The sequence below is a fragment of the Scyliorhinus torazame genome, chromosome 7, assembly GCF_047496885.1.
Source record: "Scyliorhinus torazame isolate Kashiwa2021f chromosome 7, sScyTor2.1, whole genome shotgun sequence".
NCBI lineage: Eukaryota > Metazoa > Chordata > Chondrichthyes > Carcharhiniformes > Scyliorhinidae > Scyliorhinus > Scyliorhinus torazame.
Genome location: NC_092713.1, coordinates 42,973,519 through 42,993,065, shown reverse-complemented (window position 1 = coordinate 42,993,065; position 19,547 = coordinate 42,973,519). Strand labels below are relative to the sequence as shown.

At 45.2% G+C, this 19,547-nt stretch overlaps 1 protein-coding gene across 2 annotated transcripts in view; it reads right to left on the bottom strand.

Annotated features, from left to right (window-relative positions):
* Positions 1-824: 824 nt before the first annotated feature.
* szt2 (SZT2 subunit of KICSTOR complex) overlaps positions 825-19,547 on the bottom strand; it is a 292,175-nt gene continuing 273,452 nt past the window's right edge. For both annotated transcript variants that reach the window (XM_072510616.1, XM_072510617.1), the window contains 4 exons: positions 15,076-15,562; positions 14,041-14,157; positions 5,316-5,384; positions 825-2,103 (listed from right to left, as the gene is read on the bottom strand). In XM_072510616.1, the coding sequence (XP_072366717.1) occupies positions 1,957-2,103; positions 5,316-5,384; positions 14,041-14,157; positions 15,076-15,562 (820 nt within the window). In that variant the 3' untranslated portion in view covers positions 825-1,956. The remainder of the gene's footprint in view (positions 2,104-5,315; positions 5,385-14,040; positions 14,158-15,075; positions 15,563-19,547) is intronic.

The window sequence follows — 19,547 nt, the reverse complement described above, 5'->3', positions numbered from 1 at the left end:
ACATTCTTTTCACATCTACCTTGTCAAGACCATTTAGAATCTTGTAAACGTCAGTCAAGTCACCCCTCACTCTTCTAAACTCCAGTGGGAATGGGTCCAGTCTGTCCAATCTTTCATCATTGAGCATCCCATTCATTCCAGGTAGCAATCTAGTAATCCTCCTCTGAACAGCTTCCCTTAAAAAGGGGTCCCCGTTTTGCTTTTAACCCATTGCATTAGTTTGCAGGCTGTTTTGTTCAGAGTTTATATTAATGCTTCATTTGGTTTGTTTAGTCTTTGCACAAGTAATGCTCCAATGATGCGAATGACAGGAAAGGGAATTGAACAGCTGCAGAAACAATGATACTTTTGTGAACTATTTTGCAGTTTGAGCTTTGATAGGATGAGTCATCAAATGTTACTGACAGCTTTCCCAGACTGACCCCAACATTTACCATAGCTTCGCCATATCCCCTGTTCTTCAATGGCTGGAGCAATCAAACTCTACTAGATCAGGTTCAATTATTTTTATCAGTGTTTTGGAATTGCATTCTGCGATTCCATGTTTTTTATAATTAAAATTGTTGGTGTATGATGACCGGATCAGTCAAATTCTGTTTTTAAGACATGGAATTACATGTCCAGGATCTTTGAGAATCCTGTTCAGAATTCTGCCCATTTTCCCTGAACCGTCCAAAAACATCAAGCCATGAAGATGAGGAAGAAAAGATGAAAACATTGATGGAGGAACAAAATAGTTATCGTAATGAAAGTAAATGAAAACTCACTGGTCTACATCTATAGATTAGAAAAACATTTAAATAGCACAGAGAAGCACGCAGGAAATGATTAATAGAACTTTATTATTTTACAATAATAATAATTCAGCCATTTTCATTATATACAAAATATACATCAAATATATTCACTTATAATTAATTGTCCCCAAGCAAGGAAACATTGTGCAGCTGCAACTAAATCTATAGTTGACTGTTGAAATTCTACAAAGGAATGTGCTTTAAAACCAAAGGTACTTCTTATGCACTCCAAGCATTCATTCCTAAGTGCAGTGCCACCTTTATTTCACTGTAGGAGTGGTCAGGAAGCCATGCTCAAAGCAATACCTCTACCAGGCCACTGTAGAAAACACTAAGTGAGTGTAATGCAGAAATTAGGATTTTATTCCGTATCTTTTAAAAGGTGACAACAAGGCTGCGTTTTAAAAAAGGTTATGACACCTGTGAATCTCACAGAAAATTATATCCAATTGTTTTCCAGTGCATGTAAATTTGTGATAATGCGGACAACCTAACGAAATTAAATCTTTTGAAGGTTCACAATTCAAAAACTGGACAATTTGCTTTTCAACCAAATAGTCTCAAGATTCTCACTGCTCAATCTATCCACAACTTTATGATGAGTTTTGTCAGTTCATCATTTTGTTCAGGGAAAGAGGAAGAGAAGGGAAGGAATGACTTTTCATGTAGCTTTCGCGATAGTTAAAAGTCTGTCTCGCTACAGCATAAGCAATATTTCAGTTGAAACTGTCGATAGTTGTTCCACCTTCTTGAAATGGCATTCCGCAGGGGTGAAAAAAACGAGATGAAGAGGGGAAAGAAAGAATAGAGTTTGAAAGAAAACCAGAAAGAAAATGTGATGACATATATTAATTAGCATAATAAGCTATAAATTCAGTAAATAAAAATAAATTAACAAATGCAAACTTTTAATAAAGTTGGACAGTCTGACTTTGGCAGTGCGCCCACGGATCTGTTGAAAGATGCCCCAACAGCTTCTGCATTCAAAACAAGTGAACATACAGGGATAAGAAGATTGAATCATATTAAAATCAATACTTCTCTCTCAGTGTGTGGAATATACATCACAGTTTCTTGCCTCGAGCAACTGAAGAGTAACAAGTGTGAATGTAATAAAGCAGATTAGTCCAAAAGTCAATGCAGGTGGGCTTGATGTCTGTTACTGAAGCATGCCAGTCCACAGGTTGAAGCATGCAGTGTTGATGACAGACTCTAGGTGATAGTACATGGATACAAGCTGAGGTAGCGGGCTATCACTATTCTGCGGCTGTGCAGGAAGTGGCTCTCGGAATACAACCTTGAGATTCTGAAAAAGAGAAAACAGTTTCTAAAATTGGAACAGGTTGGTAGAAATGCATAGGCCACATTATATAGAAACAGTGCACATTGCTAGTTCCCTTGGGCTCTATAAATACACAATTGGTGGAATTTTCCAAGAAAGTGACAAAGTGCTATTTCCGGTGCGATTCCTGTCAACCCCGTCAGCATGATCCAGACCCCAATTTTTAAATACTTTTTTTTAAAAACTTCTTTCCCCACATGTAAAATGTCACACCTCAGGCGCGAAAGCCCCAGGGGTCATCAGAGCACTTCAAACACATTAAAATAGTTCCACCACACTTGACATCATTCAAGCCAGGAGGATGGCAGTGAGGAAACCTGCTCCTTGATTCACAGCAGGGCTCCCCATCCATATGCTGGAAGCCGTGGAGAAGAGATGGGCAACAGTATGCCCTCAGGCTGGCAGGAGATCTTTCAACAAGGTTACGAACCCCGCCTGGAAGACAGTCACAGCATCAGTGCCCGTGGTCTGCACAAAGGGACGGGGGGGGGGGGGGGGGGGGGGGGGGTTGCAGTGCCACACGAAGATGAATAACCTACTCCGATCAGCCACGATAAGTGCTCCTTGTCGCCTCTCTGCACTCCACCTTACCCCTCAGAATGTCACCTATTTCCCACATGCTGCCACCTTGCAGTGCCCCAGGAGCCAACTTCTTACACTCCACCCCCTAGCACTCTGCATCAGAACTCCTCCCTGCTTCCCACAGTGCCCACACATGCCTAGGTATCATCGTCATCTGACCCACCAAGCAGCCAGTTCACATCACCCCCTGCAGCACTGTTCCTGCAGGAGAGGCTTGGCCACGACCAGTGCAAGTGAGAGAAGATGGACAGTGGAGTGCCCGAGCGGAATATCCTGACTCCTTTGGAGGAGAGCTCCCTGGAGCTTGCCGGGGAGGAACAGGAGCGGTGCTGTGCTGAGAGCGAGGTGGGCCTGTGGGAGAAAACTGCAGAGCCACTGCACCTCCATCCAGATACCCAAATTCAAGTGAGCTTTTTGTATTCATAATCCTTGACGTGGCCATGTACTAATGCCATCTTCTTTGGCTTGCAGGAATATCACCCGACCAGGCTGGCCAATCCAACAGCAGCATCCCACCGCCCACCCTTGACACGACCTCAAGGGTGATGTTGGAGGAGAACAGTGATGAACCGTCGCAGCTATCACCTGCACCAGCCACCATCGCAGAGACACGCACCTCGGTGAGTGACCTTAGCAGGTAGGCTTCTGGGTAACTATCTGGTGAGCACCACTGCTTTTGATGCACATCAGATGCTGGGAGGAATATCCCAGGGATCAGAGATTTGCTGGATCCCAGGACTCGGCTGTGCACCAGCCAGTTGCTGTGCCTTTGGACACATTTGTTTCTCAGCTGCTGCAGAGCCGGGAATACCAGGAATGGGCAGCGACATTTCTGTGACTGCAAGGCCCAATGGAGGAGTCCCAAAGCCTTCAGTCACAGGAGATGTTGTCGGCAATGCGTGGCACCCAGGCCAACACTGCAACGATGGCGTTCCCAGTGGAAAGCCTGGGAGTCAGATCCATGACAAGAGAACTCAGAAGCATGGCTTATTCCATGGCTGAGGACCATGGCTGAGGGCTTCAACTGTCCAGTTCAGACAATGGCAGGCCTCCAGGACAGGCAAGGCCAGACGACACTGAGACTTCTGGAACACACTCCAGTTGGCCCTTTGTCCCATGGGCCCAAGAACACCCGGAGGGAGAATCGGCTGGAGCACAGCCTGGGGCCTTCCACCTAAAATACCCTTGGAGTGACCGGCCAATTGGAATTTCACCCTTTCTGAGGTCAGCGCAACTCAGGCACAGCGAGCAGAACAGGGTAACGCGACAACAGCAGTGCCACCCAAAATCAGGGTGCGGCCGTCTAAGTCACAGCCCTCCAGAGGGCGCCCACCAAAGGTATCTCAGGCAACAGGGCATGGAAGGCAGCAGGTCACCTCCATCTCTGATGTGCATCCTGGGAACACACCTAGAAGCAGTGGGGGGATTTGCAAGTGTACGGAATTTTAGGGAACAGCATGGGCACAGGTGGCGTTAGGCATTAGTAACTGGGAGGCATTGTCACTTGTAACGTTTGGATATGTCACTTGTTATGACACCCTGGGCTCGTGCGTTGTCAATTCCAGCCCCACAGGCTCCCCCGAGTCCCAGCATGAGGGAATTAACCAAAAATGTGTATGTTCTTCTGAGATCTTTGACCATCGACTGCTCCAATGACTTACAGGCACCAGATTTGTAAGTAAAACATTTAAAAATCTGTTTGGTTATAACAAGAGATAAACAGAATCAAGGCCAGAACCTCTTGACCCCATGCAACCAAGCTTTGAGCCCTGAACTCTGAGTATTCATTCCATTCCTTGACTTTGAGACTGTGGGGAGCTTACATTGTGAAAAGGTTAACTTTCAATGGCCAATTAGTGTGATAAGCATGAGTCTCAGGAATATTAGAGGGCCCAAAAACAGAAAATGCTGGAAAATTCCATCAGGTCTGATGGCATCTGTGGAGAACAGAGCTAAGGTTTTGAGTCTGGATGACTCTTCGTCAGAGCGCCAGAGGTGGAATACAGCCGAATGTCCTCGACAGCTACTAACTCTATAAAGGCCCACTAAATCGCACCCAATGAGACAAAAGTGCATCCTTGTCAGAAACTTCCATTGCTCAGAGCTTTCACTAGGATAAGTGTAGCTTCAAGGTGATTCATCCGCTGATATAGTCAAGCAATTATAAACCTGCAGTAGATTGTTGATCCATGCCTCCTTCCTTCAACTGGCAATATCACTAATAGAGCAGAACAGGCTTGACCAATTCCTCCTAATCCCCTCTCTGCTCAGCCCCACTCCAACTGCATTATTAAGATCAGTGGCTCGCTCTGTGTTACTGGGTCAGGTCGCACAGCAACAGTAAACGGTCTGTTGCAACACCAACATTTTGCCACACAATAATTGCTTATTCTCTTAGTATAGTGCTGTCATGCACCACCCCCCATGAGGAGAGGGAAAATGCTCTTATGCCTTTAGTTATACACGTGTTTCATGCATCCCCAAGCTGCGAGACTCACAGTTTTATACAAGTAATATATCATCTTGACTATATCATACACAGTCTCTCAGATACTTTGTGGTTCTCTACATCACAGGCTCTTTTGAGACCTTACCGTCTTTGCAGATTGTGAATCAAGAAAGATGAGAACAAAACAGTCGATGAACTTCTGATTCAACACCGCCTGCGAAAGAATTTACATCACAGTATTATAGACAAGCTGAAGATGACCACAGTCCTTCCTGTTTCCCATTACAAGTGAATGTAACCCCAACCATATGATAGGCATACAATGATGCATGTGACCAAAATATGACCACTCCGGTCACCCAATGGTGTACAGAACAAATTAGGATTTAAAAGGAACATTCATTCTCAAATTCTTAGTTTATTACAAGTCCACTCACTAAACAATTTTTAACATTGTGATAATGAATAAAGTCAATGCATACAACCTGCGCTTCACCAGGGATCGTTTGATTGTGCCTGTCCTGACAAATTCTATCTCAAAGTTTCAAATGTATTTACCCTAAAAATGTGCATTTCCTGCTCAAGAAACATTCAGCATAAGAATCACAAAGGGCTGGAAGAATATAAACAAAGCATATTATTTAAAAGGTGACAGATTTCAGGTGTAGAGGGCTCTGGGTGTCCTGGTACATGACTTACGTAACGTTAGAATGGAGGTACAGCAGGTGATTAGGAAGGAAAATTTAATCTTGTTGCTGAGCCATACAAAATGGCACAGACCTCGGCGGGACCGGAATATCATACCGCCGACCAATGACGAGTCGCCTTCGGGGATGGAAAACCCCGGCCTTAAAGATGACAGCAGATTACTGGAATGGACAGATTTAGTATAGATACGGGAGGTAATAATTTTTCAAATAAGGTTAAGTGGGGTTACGAGGATAGGGTGGAGGTGTGGGCTTGAATAGGGTGCTCTTTCCAAGGGCTGGTGCAGACTCGATGGGCCGAATGGCCTCCTTCTGCGCTGTAAATTGTATGAGTAAATAGGTATCAAAGATACACACTCTGAAAAGATGCTGATGAGTATCATGAAGGTTTTAATTATCACCAAAGTGTTTAAATAATCCATTTCCTGAAAATACAAGTTTTACAGATAAAAACACAGAATACCAACAGCATTTTGATTTCTATAAATAGGGACATAAATTGTTTCAATATTGGTTAGGCCCCAGTTTGAGGACTGTTTGAAATCTTCTTCTTAAAGGAAAAAAATATCAAAGTCAGAGAGAGTTCAGTGTAGATTCACCAGGAAAGGGAAACTTTATGAGCAGTGACTAGAGATTCTGGTAACATTTCACCACAGCAGAAAAGGCTATGAGGAGACCATAAGCCATTCGGCCCATCGAGTCCACTCCATCATTCAATCATGGCTGATTTCAACTCCATTTACCCGCTCTCTCTCCATAGCCCTTAATTCCTCGAGAAATCAAGAATTTATCAACTTCTGTCTTAAAGACACTCAACGTCCCGGCCTCCACCGCCCTCTTGTGGCAATGAATTCCACAGACCCACCACTCTCTGGCTGAAGAAATTTCTCCTCATCTCTGTTCTAAAGTGACTCCCTTTTATTCTAAGGCTGTGCCCCTGGGTCCTAGTCTCCCCTGCTAATGGAAACAACTTCCCTACGTCCACCCTATCTAAGCCATTCATTATCTTGTAAGTTTCTATTAGATCTCCCCTCAACCTCCTAAACTCCAATGAATATAATCCCAGGATCCTCAGACGTTCATCGTATGTTAGGCCTACCATTCCTGGGATCATCCGTGTGAATCTCCGCTGGACCCGCTCCAGTGCCAGTATGTCCTTCCTGAGGTGTGGGGCCCAAAATTGCTCACAGTATTCTAAATGGGGCCTAACTAATGCTTTATAAAGCTTCAGAAGTACATCCCTGCTTTTATATTCCAAGTCTCTTGAGATAAATGACAACATTGCATTTGCTTTCTTAATTATGGACTCAACCTGCAGGTTTACCTTTAGAGAATCCTGGACTAGGACTCCCAAGTCCCTTTGCACTTCAACATTATGAATTTTGTCACCATTTAGAAAATAGTCCATGCCTCTATTCTTTTTTCTAAAGTGCAAGACCTCGCACTTGCCCATGTTTAATTTCATCAGCCATTTCTTGGGCCACTCTCCTAAACTGTCTAAATCTTTCTGCAGCCTCCCCACCTCCTCCATACTACCTGCCCCTCCACCTATCTTTGTATCATCGGCAAACTTAGCCAGAATGCCCCCAGTCCCGTCATCTAGATCGTTAATATATAAAGAGAACAGCTGTGGCCCCAACACTGAACCCTGCGGGACACACCGGTTGCCATTCCGAAAAATAACCTTTTATCCCAACTCTCTGCCTTCTGCCTGACAGCCAATCGTCAATCCATGTTAGTACCTTGCCTCGAATACCATGGGCCCTTATTTTACTTAGCAGTCTCCCGTGAGGCACCTTATCAAAGGCCTTTTGGAAGTCAAGATAGATAACATCCATTGGCTCTCCTTGGTCTAACCTATTTGTTATCTCTTCAAAGAACTCTAACAGGTTTGTCAGGCACAACCTCCCCTTACTAAATCCATGCTGACTTGTCCTAATCCGACCCTGCACTTCCAAGAATTTAGAAATCTCATCCTTAACAATGGATTCTAGAATCTTGCCAACAACCGAGGTTAGACTAATTGGCCTATAATTTTCCATCTTTTTCCTTGTTCCCTTCTTGAACAGGGGGGGTTACAACAGCGATTTTCCAATCCTCTGGGACTTTCCCTGACTCCAGTGACTTTTGAAAGATCATAACTAACGCCGCCACTATTTCTTCAGCTATCTCCTTTCGAACCCTAGGGTGTAGCCCATCTGGGCCTGGAGATTTATCAATTTTTAGACCTCTTAGTTTCTCTAGCACTTTCTCCTTTGTGATGGCTACCATATTCAACTCTGCCACCTGACTCTCCGGAATTGTTGGGATATTACTCATGTCTTCTACTGTGAAGACTGAAGCAAAGTGCTTATTCAGTTCCTCAGCTATTTCCTTGTCTCCCATCACAAAATTACCAGCGTCATTTTGGAGCGCCCAATGTCTACTTTTGCCTCCCGTTTATTTTTAATGTATTTAAAGAACCTTTTACTATCATTCCTAATGTTACTGGCTAGCCTACCTTCATCATAGATTATCATAGAATTTACAGTGCAGAAGGAGGCCATTCGGCCCATCAAGTCTGCACCGGCTCTTGGAAAGAGCACCGTACCCAAGGTCAACACCTCCACCCTATCCCCATAACCCAGTAACCCCACCCAACACTCAGGGCAATTTTGGACACTATGGGCAATTTATCATGGCCAATCCACCTACCCTGCACATCTTTGGACTGTGGGAGGAAACCGGAGGAAACCCACGCACACACGGGGAGGATGTGCAGACTCCGCACAGACAGTGACCCAAGCTGGAATCGAACCTGGGACCCTGGAGCTGAGAAGCAATTGTGCTATCCACAATACTACCGTGCTGCCCTTGATCCTCTCTTTCCTTATTTCTCTCTTTGTTATCCTCTGTTTGTTTTTGTAGCCTTCCCAATCTTCTGACTTCCCACTACTCTTTGCCACATTATAGGCTTTCTCTTTTGCTTTTTGCCCTAACTTCCTTTGTCAGCCATGGCTGCCTAATCCCCCCTCTGATAACCGTTCTTTTCTTTGGGATGAACCTCTGTACTGTGTCCTCAATTACTCCCAGAAACTCCTGCCATTGCTGTTCTACTGTCTTTCCCACTAGGCTCTGCTCCCAGTCGATTTTCGTCAGTTCCTCCCTCATGCCCCTGTAGTTACCTTTATTTAACTGTAACACCTTTACATCTGATTCTACCTTCTTTCCTTCAAATTGGAGATTGAATTCTACCATATTATGATCACTGCCTCCTAAGTGTTCCCTTACTTTAAGATCTTTAATCAAGTCTGGCTCATTACATAACACTAAGTCCAGAATGGCCTGTCCCCTCGTGGGCTCCATCACAAGCTGTTCCAAAAAGCCCTCCTGCAAACATTCAATTTTCTTTTTTTCTTAATTTTCTTTTAAAATAATGAAGATTTCTGATTGAGTGGCTTGAGAAGACCATTTCCCTGATTGGAGAAACACTTGAGAGCGCAGTTGACAGCGCCTCTGCTGTTCTTGTCGACCAGGTACTCCACAAGCACGGTATTAGTGGCGGCCCTGAGGGTGCAGGGAAAGTGGCGACAGCACTCGAGGCTTGAGGGGCCTCGGTTTGGGCCCCGATCTGTGGGAATCACAGGTTCGCTCCGGGGAACTGGATGGGGGTTTTCAGAGTCGCCAAGGGCTCGGTTTGAGAGGTTTGGAGATTTGTTCGGGGAGGACAGCTTCCCGAGTTTAGAAGGACTGGTGGGGGAGTATGAGTTGCCCAGTGGAAATAGGTTCCGATACTTACAGGTGCGGAACTACGTGCGGAAGCAGGTGCCGTCCTTTCTTAATCTGCCGCCCCCGGGGTTGCAAGACAAGGTGCTGTCAAGAGTAGGGGTTGGAGAGGGCAAGGTGTCAGAAATATGTAAGGAATTGATGGACTGGGTGAGCGCCCCGATAGGAGTAGTTCAGCGAAAGTGGGAGGAGCTGGGGAGGTGAGCTGGAGGCTGGGTTATGGGAGGAAGCTTTGAGGAGGGTGAATGGGTCCTCCTCATGCACCAGGCTGAGTCTCATTCAATGTAAGGTAGTCCATAGGGTGCATATGACGGTGGTTAGAATGAGCAGGTTCTTTGAGGAGGTGGAGGTTAGATGTGGGCAGTGTTCACAGGTTTTGGGCCGTCCCGAAGTTGCAGGGATTTTGGTGGGAGTTCGCTGACGTGATGTCAGAGGTACTGGGGGTGAAGGTGGTTCCGAGTCCAGAATTGGCAGTGTTTGGAGTGTCGGAAGACCCGGGAATCTAGGGGGTGTGAGAGGCCGATGTTCTGGCCTTTGCCTCTCTGGAAGCCTGGAGACAGATCTTGTTGTGGCGGAGGACTCAGAGCCCCCGAAACAGGGGGTATGGGTAAGCGACCTCGTGGATTTCCTTAGATTGGAGAAAATTTAATTTCCCTTAAGGAAGGGTTTGCCTGGAGATGGAAACGGTTCATTGACTTCTTCCAGGGCAGTTAAGTCAGCAGGGGGAGGGATTGGGGTTATCAAGAAAAAGTGGAGGCAGCAGGGGGGGGGGGGGGGGGGTAGATTACTATTCCCACTGGATTGAGGTCAAACAGTTACACAGGCCAACTTCGACAGCAGTTATAAACATGCTCAAGGAACCATTTGCCACAGATAGCATTCCCAATTTGGTTGTCTCTGATAACAGGCCCCTGTTCGTCAATGATCGCTTCAAATGCTTCATGGAGACATATGGCTTTGTCCACATCACCACCTCACCTAGGTACCCTCAGGCTAATGGTAAGGCCGAAAGATGGGTCTCTAGTATAAAATCCTTGAAGAAAAAGTATAATGTCGACCTGGCCTTACTGAGTTACTGGTCGATACCAATGCAGAACAATCTGGCTCGATCTTAATTCTTAATGGGTACGAGGTACACGACTCCTGAATCTCCAACATATCCTTTAACCATTCATCAAGGCAACAGAAGGTGCGAGAACCACTACTGGCACACCAGGTCCTGACATACAATCGTCACCACAAACAGCGCTTCTACCGGGACAGTCTGCCTGGGTCGAGACCAGAATCGGCTAGGTCAGGTTTTGAGTCAGTTCATTCATCCACACTCCTGCTTGGTGCACGTTGACCACAGCACACCCGGCAAAACAGATCCACTCTGGTATACACCACTAGACAGCCTCTGCAGGAGTAGATGCTCCATCCTGGCAACCTGGCAACTTAATGGATGATTCACAATCGCGCCACCCCCCCCCCCCCCCCCCCCCACCCCCACCCCCACAAGAACACTGTACTCCATACCCTCTCCCACAGGAGGCAAGAGCAACATCCAGCACACCACTTGAATCACTAGTCTTTCCCTATGACTCAGGAAAGGGGCCAATAATTGGGAGGGGGAGTAGGATGTGTAATTGGTTCAGAAATGCTGAGCTGGGTTGTTATAAACCAACTTTTTTTTATAAATAGTGAAGGCTCTGGAGGTGAGCAGTGGATAGCAGAGGGAGGCAGGAGGAGCAGCTTTGAGCCTTTTGCAACAAATATGGATTATAACAGGCACAGCACAGCTCTTCGGCATCATCAGGACGAGCGCTTTCACAACCTCAGAGCTTCGGATGGGATCTGCATCTTGAATGGCAATGCAGGTTCACGAGAGGGAAGCAGTGAGCAGGTGGGTCAGAGAGCAGGAAATTCAGCAAAAGGGTCGGTGGGGTATGGGGAGAGACAACAAGATGGAGGGTCGAGCATGGGGAGAGGCCACAAGTCGACGAGGTGAGAGAGAAGTAAAAGCAGCTCCAAAATAGTGCCAAATGGGTCAGGTGGGAAATTACATTCAAATTCAATTTCGTAATGCTCAACAAGAGTATAGGCCCCACTAACTTACTGACCTTAAAGCGAAACACTGTTCCAACGGACCAATGTTAAATGAGGACTCACTGTCATCTCCCTTTGGTTTTACAATTTACTTTGCTGCTATTACGTTAACACATTTACAATAGAGGACAGAAATTCGACAGTGCTCCCAAGCTGGATCCTATAGCTATATTAAAGATGGAAAACAGTCCGTGATTTCAGTTGGCCCAGCTGTCTTTTTTAAAAAAAAATTTAGAGTACCCAATTCATTTTTCCAATTAAGGGACAATTTAGCACGGCCAATCCACCTACCCTGCACATCTTTGGGTTGTGGGGGTGAAACCCTCGCAAACACGGGGAGAATGTGCAAACTCCACACGGTCAGTGACCCAGAGCCGGGATCGAACCTGGGACCTCGGTGCCGTGAGGCTGCAGTGTTACTCACTGCACCACCGTGCTGCCCTTGGCCCAGCTGTCTTAAGTAGGAGTGGAAATGCAAGGATCTTGGGACAAGTTAACAATATTTGGAAAGCGATGTACAACCAAAAGATTACTCATATTTTGGAACCGTCTGCTCCTTTCCATTGATCCTCGGACACTATTGTTGATTGAAACAAGATCAATTTTGAAATGTTCCTTCTACGAGAGCATATTCAAATATTTCTGATTCAGGATTGGTCGGAACCTTCAGTGCTGCCACAACCCATTGCACAAAACTGCACCTCCATCCATCCACACACACTCACGTGTCTGCTGAAGTTGATAATTTACTTCCCGCTGCTCCCACAAAGCAAAGCTGCACTTCTTACAATACCTAACCTGCTACAATACCTAAATCTGCTACAATACCTAAACCTGCTACAATACCTAAACCTGCTACAATACCTAACCTGCTACAATACCTAAACCTGCTACAATACCTAAACCTGCTACAATACCTAACCTGCTACAATACCTAAACCTGCTACAATACCTAAACCTGCTACAATACCTAAACCTGCTACAATACCTAAACCTGCTACAATACCTAACCTGCTACAATACCTAAATCTGCTACAATACCTAAATCTGCTACAATACCTAAACCTGCTACAATACCTAAACCTGCTACAATACCTAACCTGCTACAATACCTAACCTGCTACAATACCTAAATCTGCTACAATACCTAAATCTGCTACAATACCTAAACCTGCTACAATACCTAAACCTGCTACAATATCTAACCTGCTACAATACCTTGCTGCAAGGTGGATTCTAACTACCAGCAGCCCAAAACAGCTTCACTATAATATTTTTGTGTACCCCGATAAGGGATAAACTAATTACACATATGGCTGGGTACATGATCACAAAGGTCAATGATTTTTGACTTGCCCACACAAATACACACAAAATTGTGGAGCAAAATTACCACCAGTGCTGTGCATTAGGATTGCGGCTTAAATCATTTGATCATCTTAATCACTTTTGTTATGGGCCAGGGTTTAGACAACTCCAATTTGTATGATGGAGTTCATCTGACCCATAACTTTAAATAGATTTTGGTTATGGGAAGCACAAGAGCCCACTTTACAGGTGTGATGCAACAGAGAGCTAAAGTACAAAGAACAAAGAAAAGTACAGCACAGGAACAGGCCCTTCGGCCCTCCAAGCCCGTGCCGACCATGCTGCCCGACTAAACTACAATCTTCTACACTTCATGGGTCCGTATCCCTCTATTCCCATCCTAAACAAAAACAATGTTTAGTCTATGAATCCAGTTAACATTTTTAAACACACACAGTAAACATCTTAGCAACTATCACTCAAATACTCTCCCCACTCAATAAGTAACCCTTAATCTTTCCTTACAACATCCATAAGACAAATACCCTCTTCAACACAGATATCAGGTTTAAATTCTCTACTGAGAGCAGTTATCACTTTTAAATTAGCAAGTGATCTGAAGACATTCTTTTCACACAGAGAGATCAGAATCACACCTTGTCTTGCTGGATGCAGTTCCAAATCTGCAAAACAAAACTAAACACAGACACACACCAGCTTTTGTTCAAAGCGAAAATAAAAGCAGACAGACAGCCCAGCTCCACCCACACTCTGACATCACTGCAGCTATTTGACAAACACCCATTTCTTAAAGGTATTCTCACATGACACTTTCCCTAATGATGCATGTTAGAAAATAACTTATGCAGAAGCCATAGTAGATCTGCAGTTTTTAGTGGCCAAGCTTGTTGGCATGTCTGGAAACTGGTGTTCAGTAATGTACCCACCTGTGGCTTAAAACAGGCAGGGGATATAAGTGGGTTAGATTCTGGTTTAACTTACCAGGTACTGGATTCCTCTATCTGCATCTACAAAGTGGCGACAACTCTGTGAGAATCGGTTGAGTAAAACCTTGATCAGGCTCTGATACCAGCTGGTACTCATTGACAGGAAACAATCCTGGTACAAGAGAGAGCAATGATAAATATGCGGTAATAGGGTAGAGAGAATGTTAATGAAATTGGGAAAAGGTGAACAGAGTTGGGAGAAACAAAGCCAAAAAAGATCCAATTTGGAAAGATTTCTAAAAAAATGAGCCCAGTTGTTTTGTTTTCTTCATGCCTAATCTTTCTATTCAGTGTAATAATCAGGATTGAATCAATGGATAAGATTTACATGCTTGTCTGAGGTGCTAAGAGATGGAAATAGGGCATATTGTTGAAGCAGATTAGTCAAGGCTTACTTTGTAGATGCTGTAGCCTATACTGCCTGCTGAAGCAAAGTGCAAACATTTTCATTCTTCCGCATCAACCTTCCTTTTAATCTCAAGTCTTGAATCTCAATACAATATAGCAATATGGAGATCAATGCAATGGCATAAACTGTGATGCATCTCACAGTTCGAAGTACAATATGCAGTGATACAGGTAAATGATTTTGAAGAGAATCTTCAATGTGAATAGTTCCCTCGCCTGTGTCATCACACAGATAACAACTTTACAACTCTTTTGATTTTCAGCCCCATGAAAATTCTTTAACCGGAGAGTCACTCTACCAGTGTTAGTTATGGATATATCAGGAGAGTTTTTTGAATATACAGTCCTCATCTTCCATTGGTTACATGCTGTTTATATACAGGCAATCCCTGGACCTCTGCGCATTGGATTCTCGGTGGAATCAATGCCCATTAGATGAGGGCATTGCTAGGAATTGATTCTATAGGCTTCCACTTAATGTGTACCAATAAATAAGCAGGGTATCTTGGGAAAGTATCCGATTCACGTGTCGACACCAACTGGAAGGAACTCTCATCGCAACACAGGTTATATTGAAAATAATCATTCAACTGATAACTACAAATTGCTCTCTCTCTCTCACCAGTTGTGGGTCAATCTCAGAAATCGATTTGCTATGCACCGCACCAAGTAACTCTTCCAGCTCAGCAAATGACAGCTTGCTCATTTTGTGCTTGTCTGATGACAGATGCTCTCCCAGGAAGAGGCGTTGCCAGAGAACATCACGCCGACAGTGGGACTTAGCTTGTTGAACCATCATTGCAATTTGTTCTTGGGCCGTTGCTACCTCGGAAGCCAGCAAAGGGAAGAGTGGAGAGGAGTAGAACAGTTCTGCTGCCATCTTCAATGGCTTCCTATGTGAGTAAAACTCACTGGAATCGCTTGTCTCATCCCACCCACCTGGGTCAGTCTCCCTCCTTTCGGGTTCATATTTTTCTGACAGTAAAGAATCTCTAGTAAAGTCCAAAGACTCCCTTCGAGTTTGTGGTAACTTCTTAAAGCGCCTCATATCAGCCGTTAGTCTTGGGAAGAGCTCCCGGCAGCTTGCCATGATCACATAGAAACGCAACCTTAAAGAAAAAAAACACAACTTTAAAAATGGAATTTTGCATTTGTGCCTACAGCAAGGAATGGGCTCGAGTCATTCTGAAAGTTGTGAAAAATTATGAACATAATAGAGCAACAATTGGAATCGCAGGGACATGAACTCAGTCAGCAGAATGATAAAAATGTTTCATTTTTTACAGAGGCAGAAAGTCTATCCGCCTTTGAAATTTTTTATTACTAATTTCTTACCCAAGGAGAGCCATACAGCCCAGCATTTCCCAGATGCAGATTTGCTGGCAGTTGTGTTTTTTTAATGTATTTGGTTTTCTAAATGAAGAATAGAACATTGGCATTTTTGAGATCCAATGTTGCTATCAGCTCAGACACACCATTTGCAGATGCAGGGTAAAACTCAAACTTATTCTTTTTTATATAATCTTTTATTGTCACAAGTAGGCTTAGTCTGCACGTCCTTCCTGTGTCTGCGTGGGCTTCCTCCAGGTGCTCCGGTTTCCTCCCACAAGTCCTGAAAGACGTGATGTTCGATGAATTGGACATTCTGAATTCTCCCTCAGTGTACCCGAACAGGCGCCAGAATGTGGTGACTAGGGGTTTTCCACAGTAACGTCATTGCAGTGTTAATGCAAGCCTACTTGTGACAATAAAGATTATAATAATTAACGCTGCAATAAAGTTACTGTGAAAAGTCCCTAGTCACCACATTCCGGCACACAGTTCGGGTACACAGAGGGAAAATTCAGAATGTCCAATTCACCGAACACGCGTCTTCCGGGACTTGTGGGAGCAAACCGGAGCACCCGGAGGAAACCCACGCAGACACAGGGAGAACATACAGACAGTTAACCCAAGCCGGTATTCGAACCTGGGACCCTGGTGCTGTGAAACAACAGTGCTAACCACTGTGCTACCGTGCCGCCTTACCCATTAGACTAAAGATTGGACTGCATAATATTAGCAATTAAATGTCTTTGTCCCACCATTTAAAGGCCGTACCATGTTTATTTTAAATTGCATTAACAGTGCACAGCATCCCAACGATGTCTTAAACCTCTAAAAATTGCACATGTGCATTTTCCCATGTCACGTACAAGCCTTTTCTCGCGTGGCTGTGTGTCATCGGGTCAATTTCACTTAGTGTTAAATTGAAACTTTATGCTGTGAATCCTCTAATTGACTGCGCTCAGAACCCTGGCTAATGGAGAAGATCATCAGTATGAGCTGTACCCGAACCCAAGAGACTAGAGAAAAGGGGAGTGGAGGGAAGGTAGAGACTGACTAACTTGGTCAATAACCAAATATCTTAAGATTTAAAGTAACTGACAGAAGCATTACAGGAAAGTTGAGAACTTTTTCACCCAGAGGTTTTCTGGACCTCACTGCTTGAAATGGTGGTGGAGGCTGAAACACTCATCACATGAAAAGGTACTTGGATATGCCCTTGAAGTGCTGTGACCTGCAGGACAATATACCAAGAGCTGGAAAGTGGGATTGGACTGGATAGCTCTTTTGTTTAGCCCAGCATGGGCACAATAAGCCAAATAGTCTCCTTGTTTGAAGTAGATGGTGTATCTGAATTGTGCCAATTATTAACACATGGTTAACTGTAGAAATACAGCTAAAATATCCAAAAGAAAGCTTGATAGGTACATCATGAAAGTGTAATCTACTAATGTCCATCATCTCAGCTTTATGGTCTTTGCAGCTAATTTTTCATCCCAAAAGATAGTGATCCAGGCTGTTGAACATATTTTAATGGCGAAGTTTAGCAACGACAGCTGGACTCATGGTCCTGGTGTTACATTTGACTCCACACATTCCTATTGAGAAGGAAATATCAGCCAGGATTTCTGGTCTGAATTGAGATCTGGCACTTCCTGCTGGAAATGGGTGTATGGAAGCGAGGTGAAGACAGGTCAATAAGCCTACCACCTCTCAAGTCAAATAGCCAATTGACATTACCGTCGAGTCTCATGCATGAATAATATCTATTTGAGCAGGGTCCAGAAAGATATCCAGCACCCTGGGTTCATTTAGCAGTAATGGAGCCACTACCTGTCATAATATACACACATGTATATGATGGTGCAGAGACCGATACTGACTGGCACACTGAAAGATCAATCAACACACAGAACACAGCAGCCAATCACAAAACAGGACACAGCCACTATATTGTGCGGTCTGACCTGGACAGCCTCCACGTTAAGCCGGCCATCCTTCCATCCGCCTGCTACCTTCTCGACTACAATGGCAACGCCATTGCTACCAGCGGCTCATGCCAGCTTGTGGTGTCGCACCGTTCCTTAAAGGCCACCCTGCCCTTCAAGATTGTAGGGGCCACTAAAGCTTCCCTGCTCAGTGCTCAGGCGTGCAAGATCCTAAACCTCGTCCAAAGGGTTCACTCCATGTCACCCGCTGAGGTTTCAGCATCACCGGACACCGACTTTCAAACACAACTGAAGAACATCATCACTCGATACCACAGCATTTCCGAGGGCAAGGGCACACTCCCATACACGTACAAAATTATTTTAAAACCAAATGCCACGCCTGTGGTTCATGGACCTCGCCGGGTACTGGCGTCCCTCAAGGATCGCCTCAAGCAGCAGCTGCAGGACCTCCAGGACCAGGGCGTCATATCTAAAGTAACAGAACCAACCGACTGGGTCAGCTTCATGGTGTGTGTTAAGAAACCATCCGGAGAACTACGCATCTGCATCAACCCCAAAGATCTGAACCATAGGATCATGAGGGAACACTACCCTATCCCAAAGAACGAAGAACTCACCTGCGAGATGGCTTGCGTCAAATTTTTCACAAAGCTGGACGCATCCAAGGGGTTCTGGCAGATACAACTTGAAGCATCCAGTCAGAAGCTCTGCACCTTTAACACCTCATTTGGCCGGTTTTGTTACAACCGGATGCCATTTGGCATCATCTCAGCCTCGGAGGTGTTCCACCGAATAATCGAGCAGATGATGGAGGGCATCGAAGGGGTACGGGTATATGTAGACAACATCATCGTCTGGTCTACCACCCCGCAGGAACACACTAATCGCCTCCAACGCGTCTTCCGGAGAATCCATGAGCATGGCCTCCGCCTCAACAGAGCCAAATGCTCCTTTGGTCAAACGGAACTAAAATTCCTCGGCGACCACATATCACAGTTTGGTGTGCAGCCGGAAGCAGACAAGGTGTCGGCAATCAATTCCATGAAGACACCGGAGAACAAGAAGGCGGTCCTCCGCTTCCTGGGCATGGTCAACTTCCTGGGGAAGTTCATCCCCAACCTCGCATCCACCACGGCTCTCCACAATCTAGTGAAGACGACAACCGAATTCCAATGGCTCCCGCCCACGAGCAAGCGTAGCGTGAACTCAGGGCGAAACTCACAACCGGTATTGGCATTCTTCGATCCTGCCAAGGAGGCGAAGATCTCCACTGATGCGAGCCAGTCCGGCATTGGAGCAGTGCTCCTCAAACGCGACAGCGCCTCCTCATGGGCTCCAGTTGCATACGCATCGCGTGCAATGACGCTCACCGAGCAAAGCTATGCGCAAATCGAAAAAGAGTGCCTGGGCCTCCTCATGGGAATTGTCAAATTCCACGACTACGTCTATGGACTCCCCAAATTTACAGTCGAAACGGACCACAGGCCACTGGTCAATATTATACAGAAGGACCTTAACGATATGACGCCTCGCCTGCAACGCATCCACCTTAAACTCGGGCGGTATGACTTCGAACTGGGTAACCCCGGGTAAGGAGCTCATCGTTGCCGATGCACTCTCACGTTCTGTCACTACGCCCTGCGAGCCATCGGGCTTCGTGTGCCAAATTGATGCTCATTTTGAGTTCTGCGCAACTAACTTGCCCTCCACGGACGAACGACTCATCCAGATTCGTCGTGAAACAGCCAATGATCCTTTGCTCCAATGTGTCACGCGCCATCTTAAAGACGGATGGCTCACGGGCCAATGCCCGCAA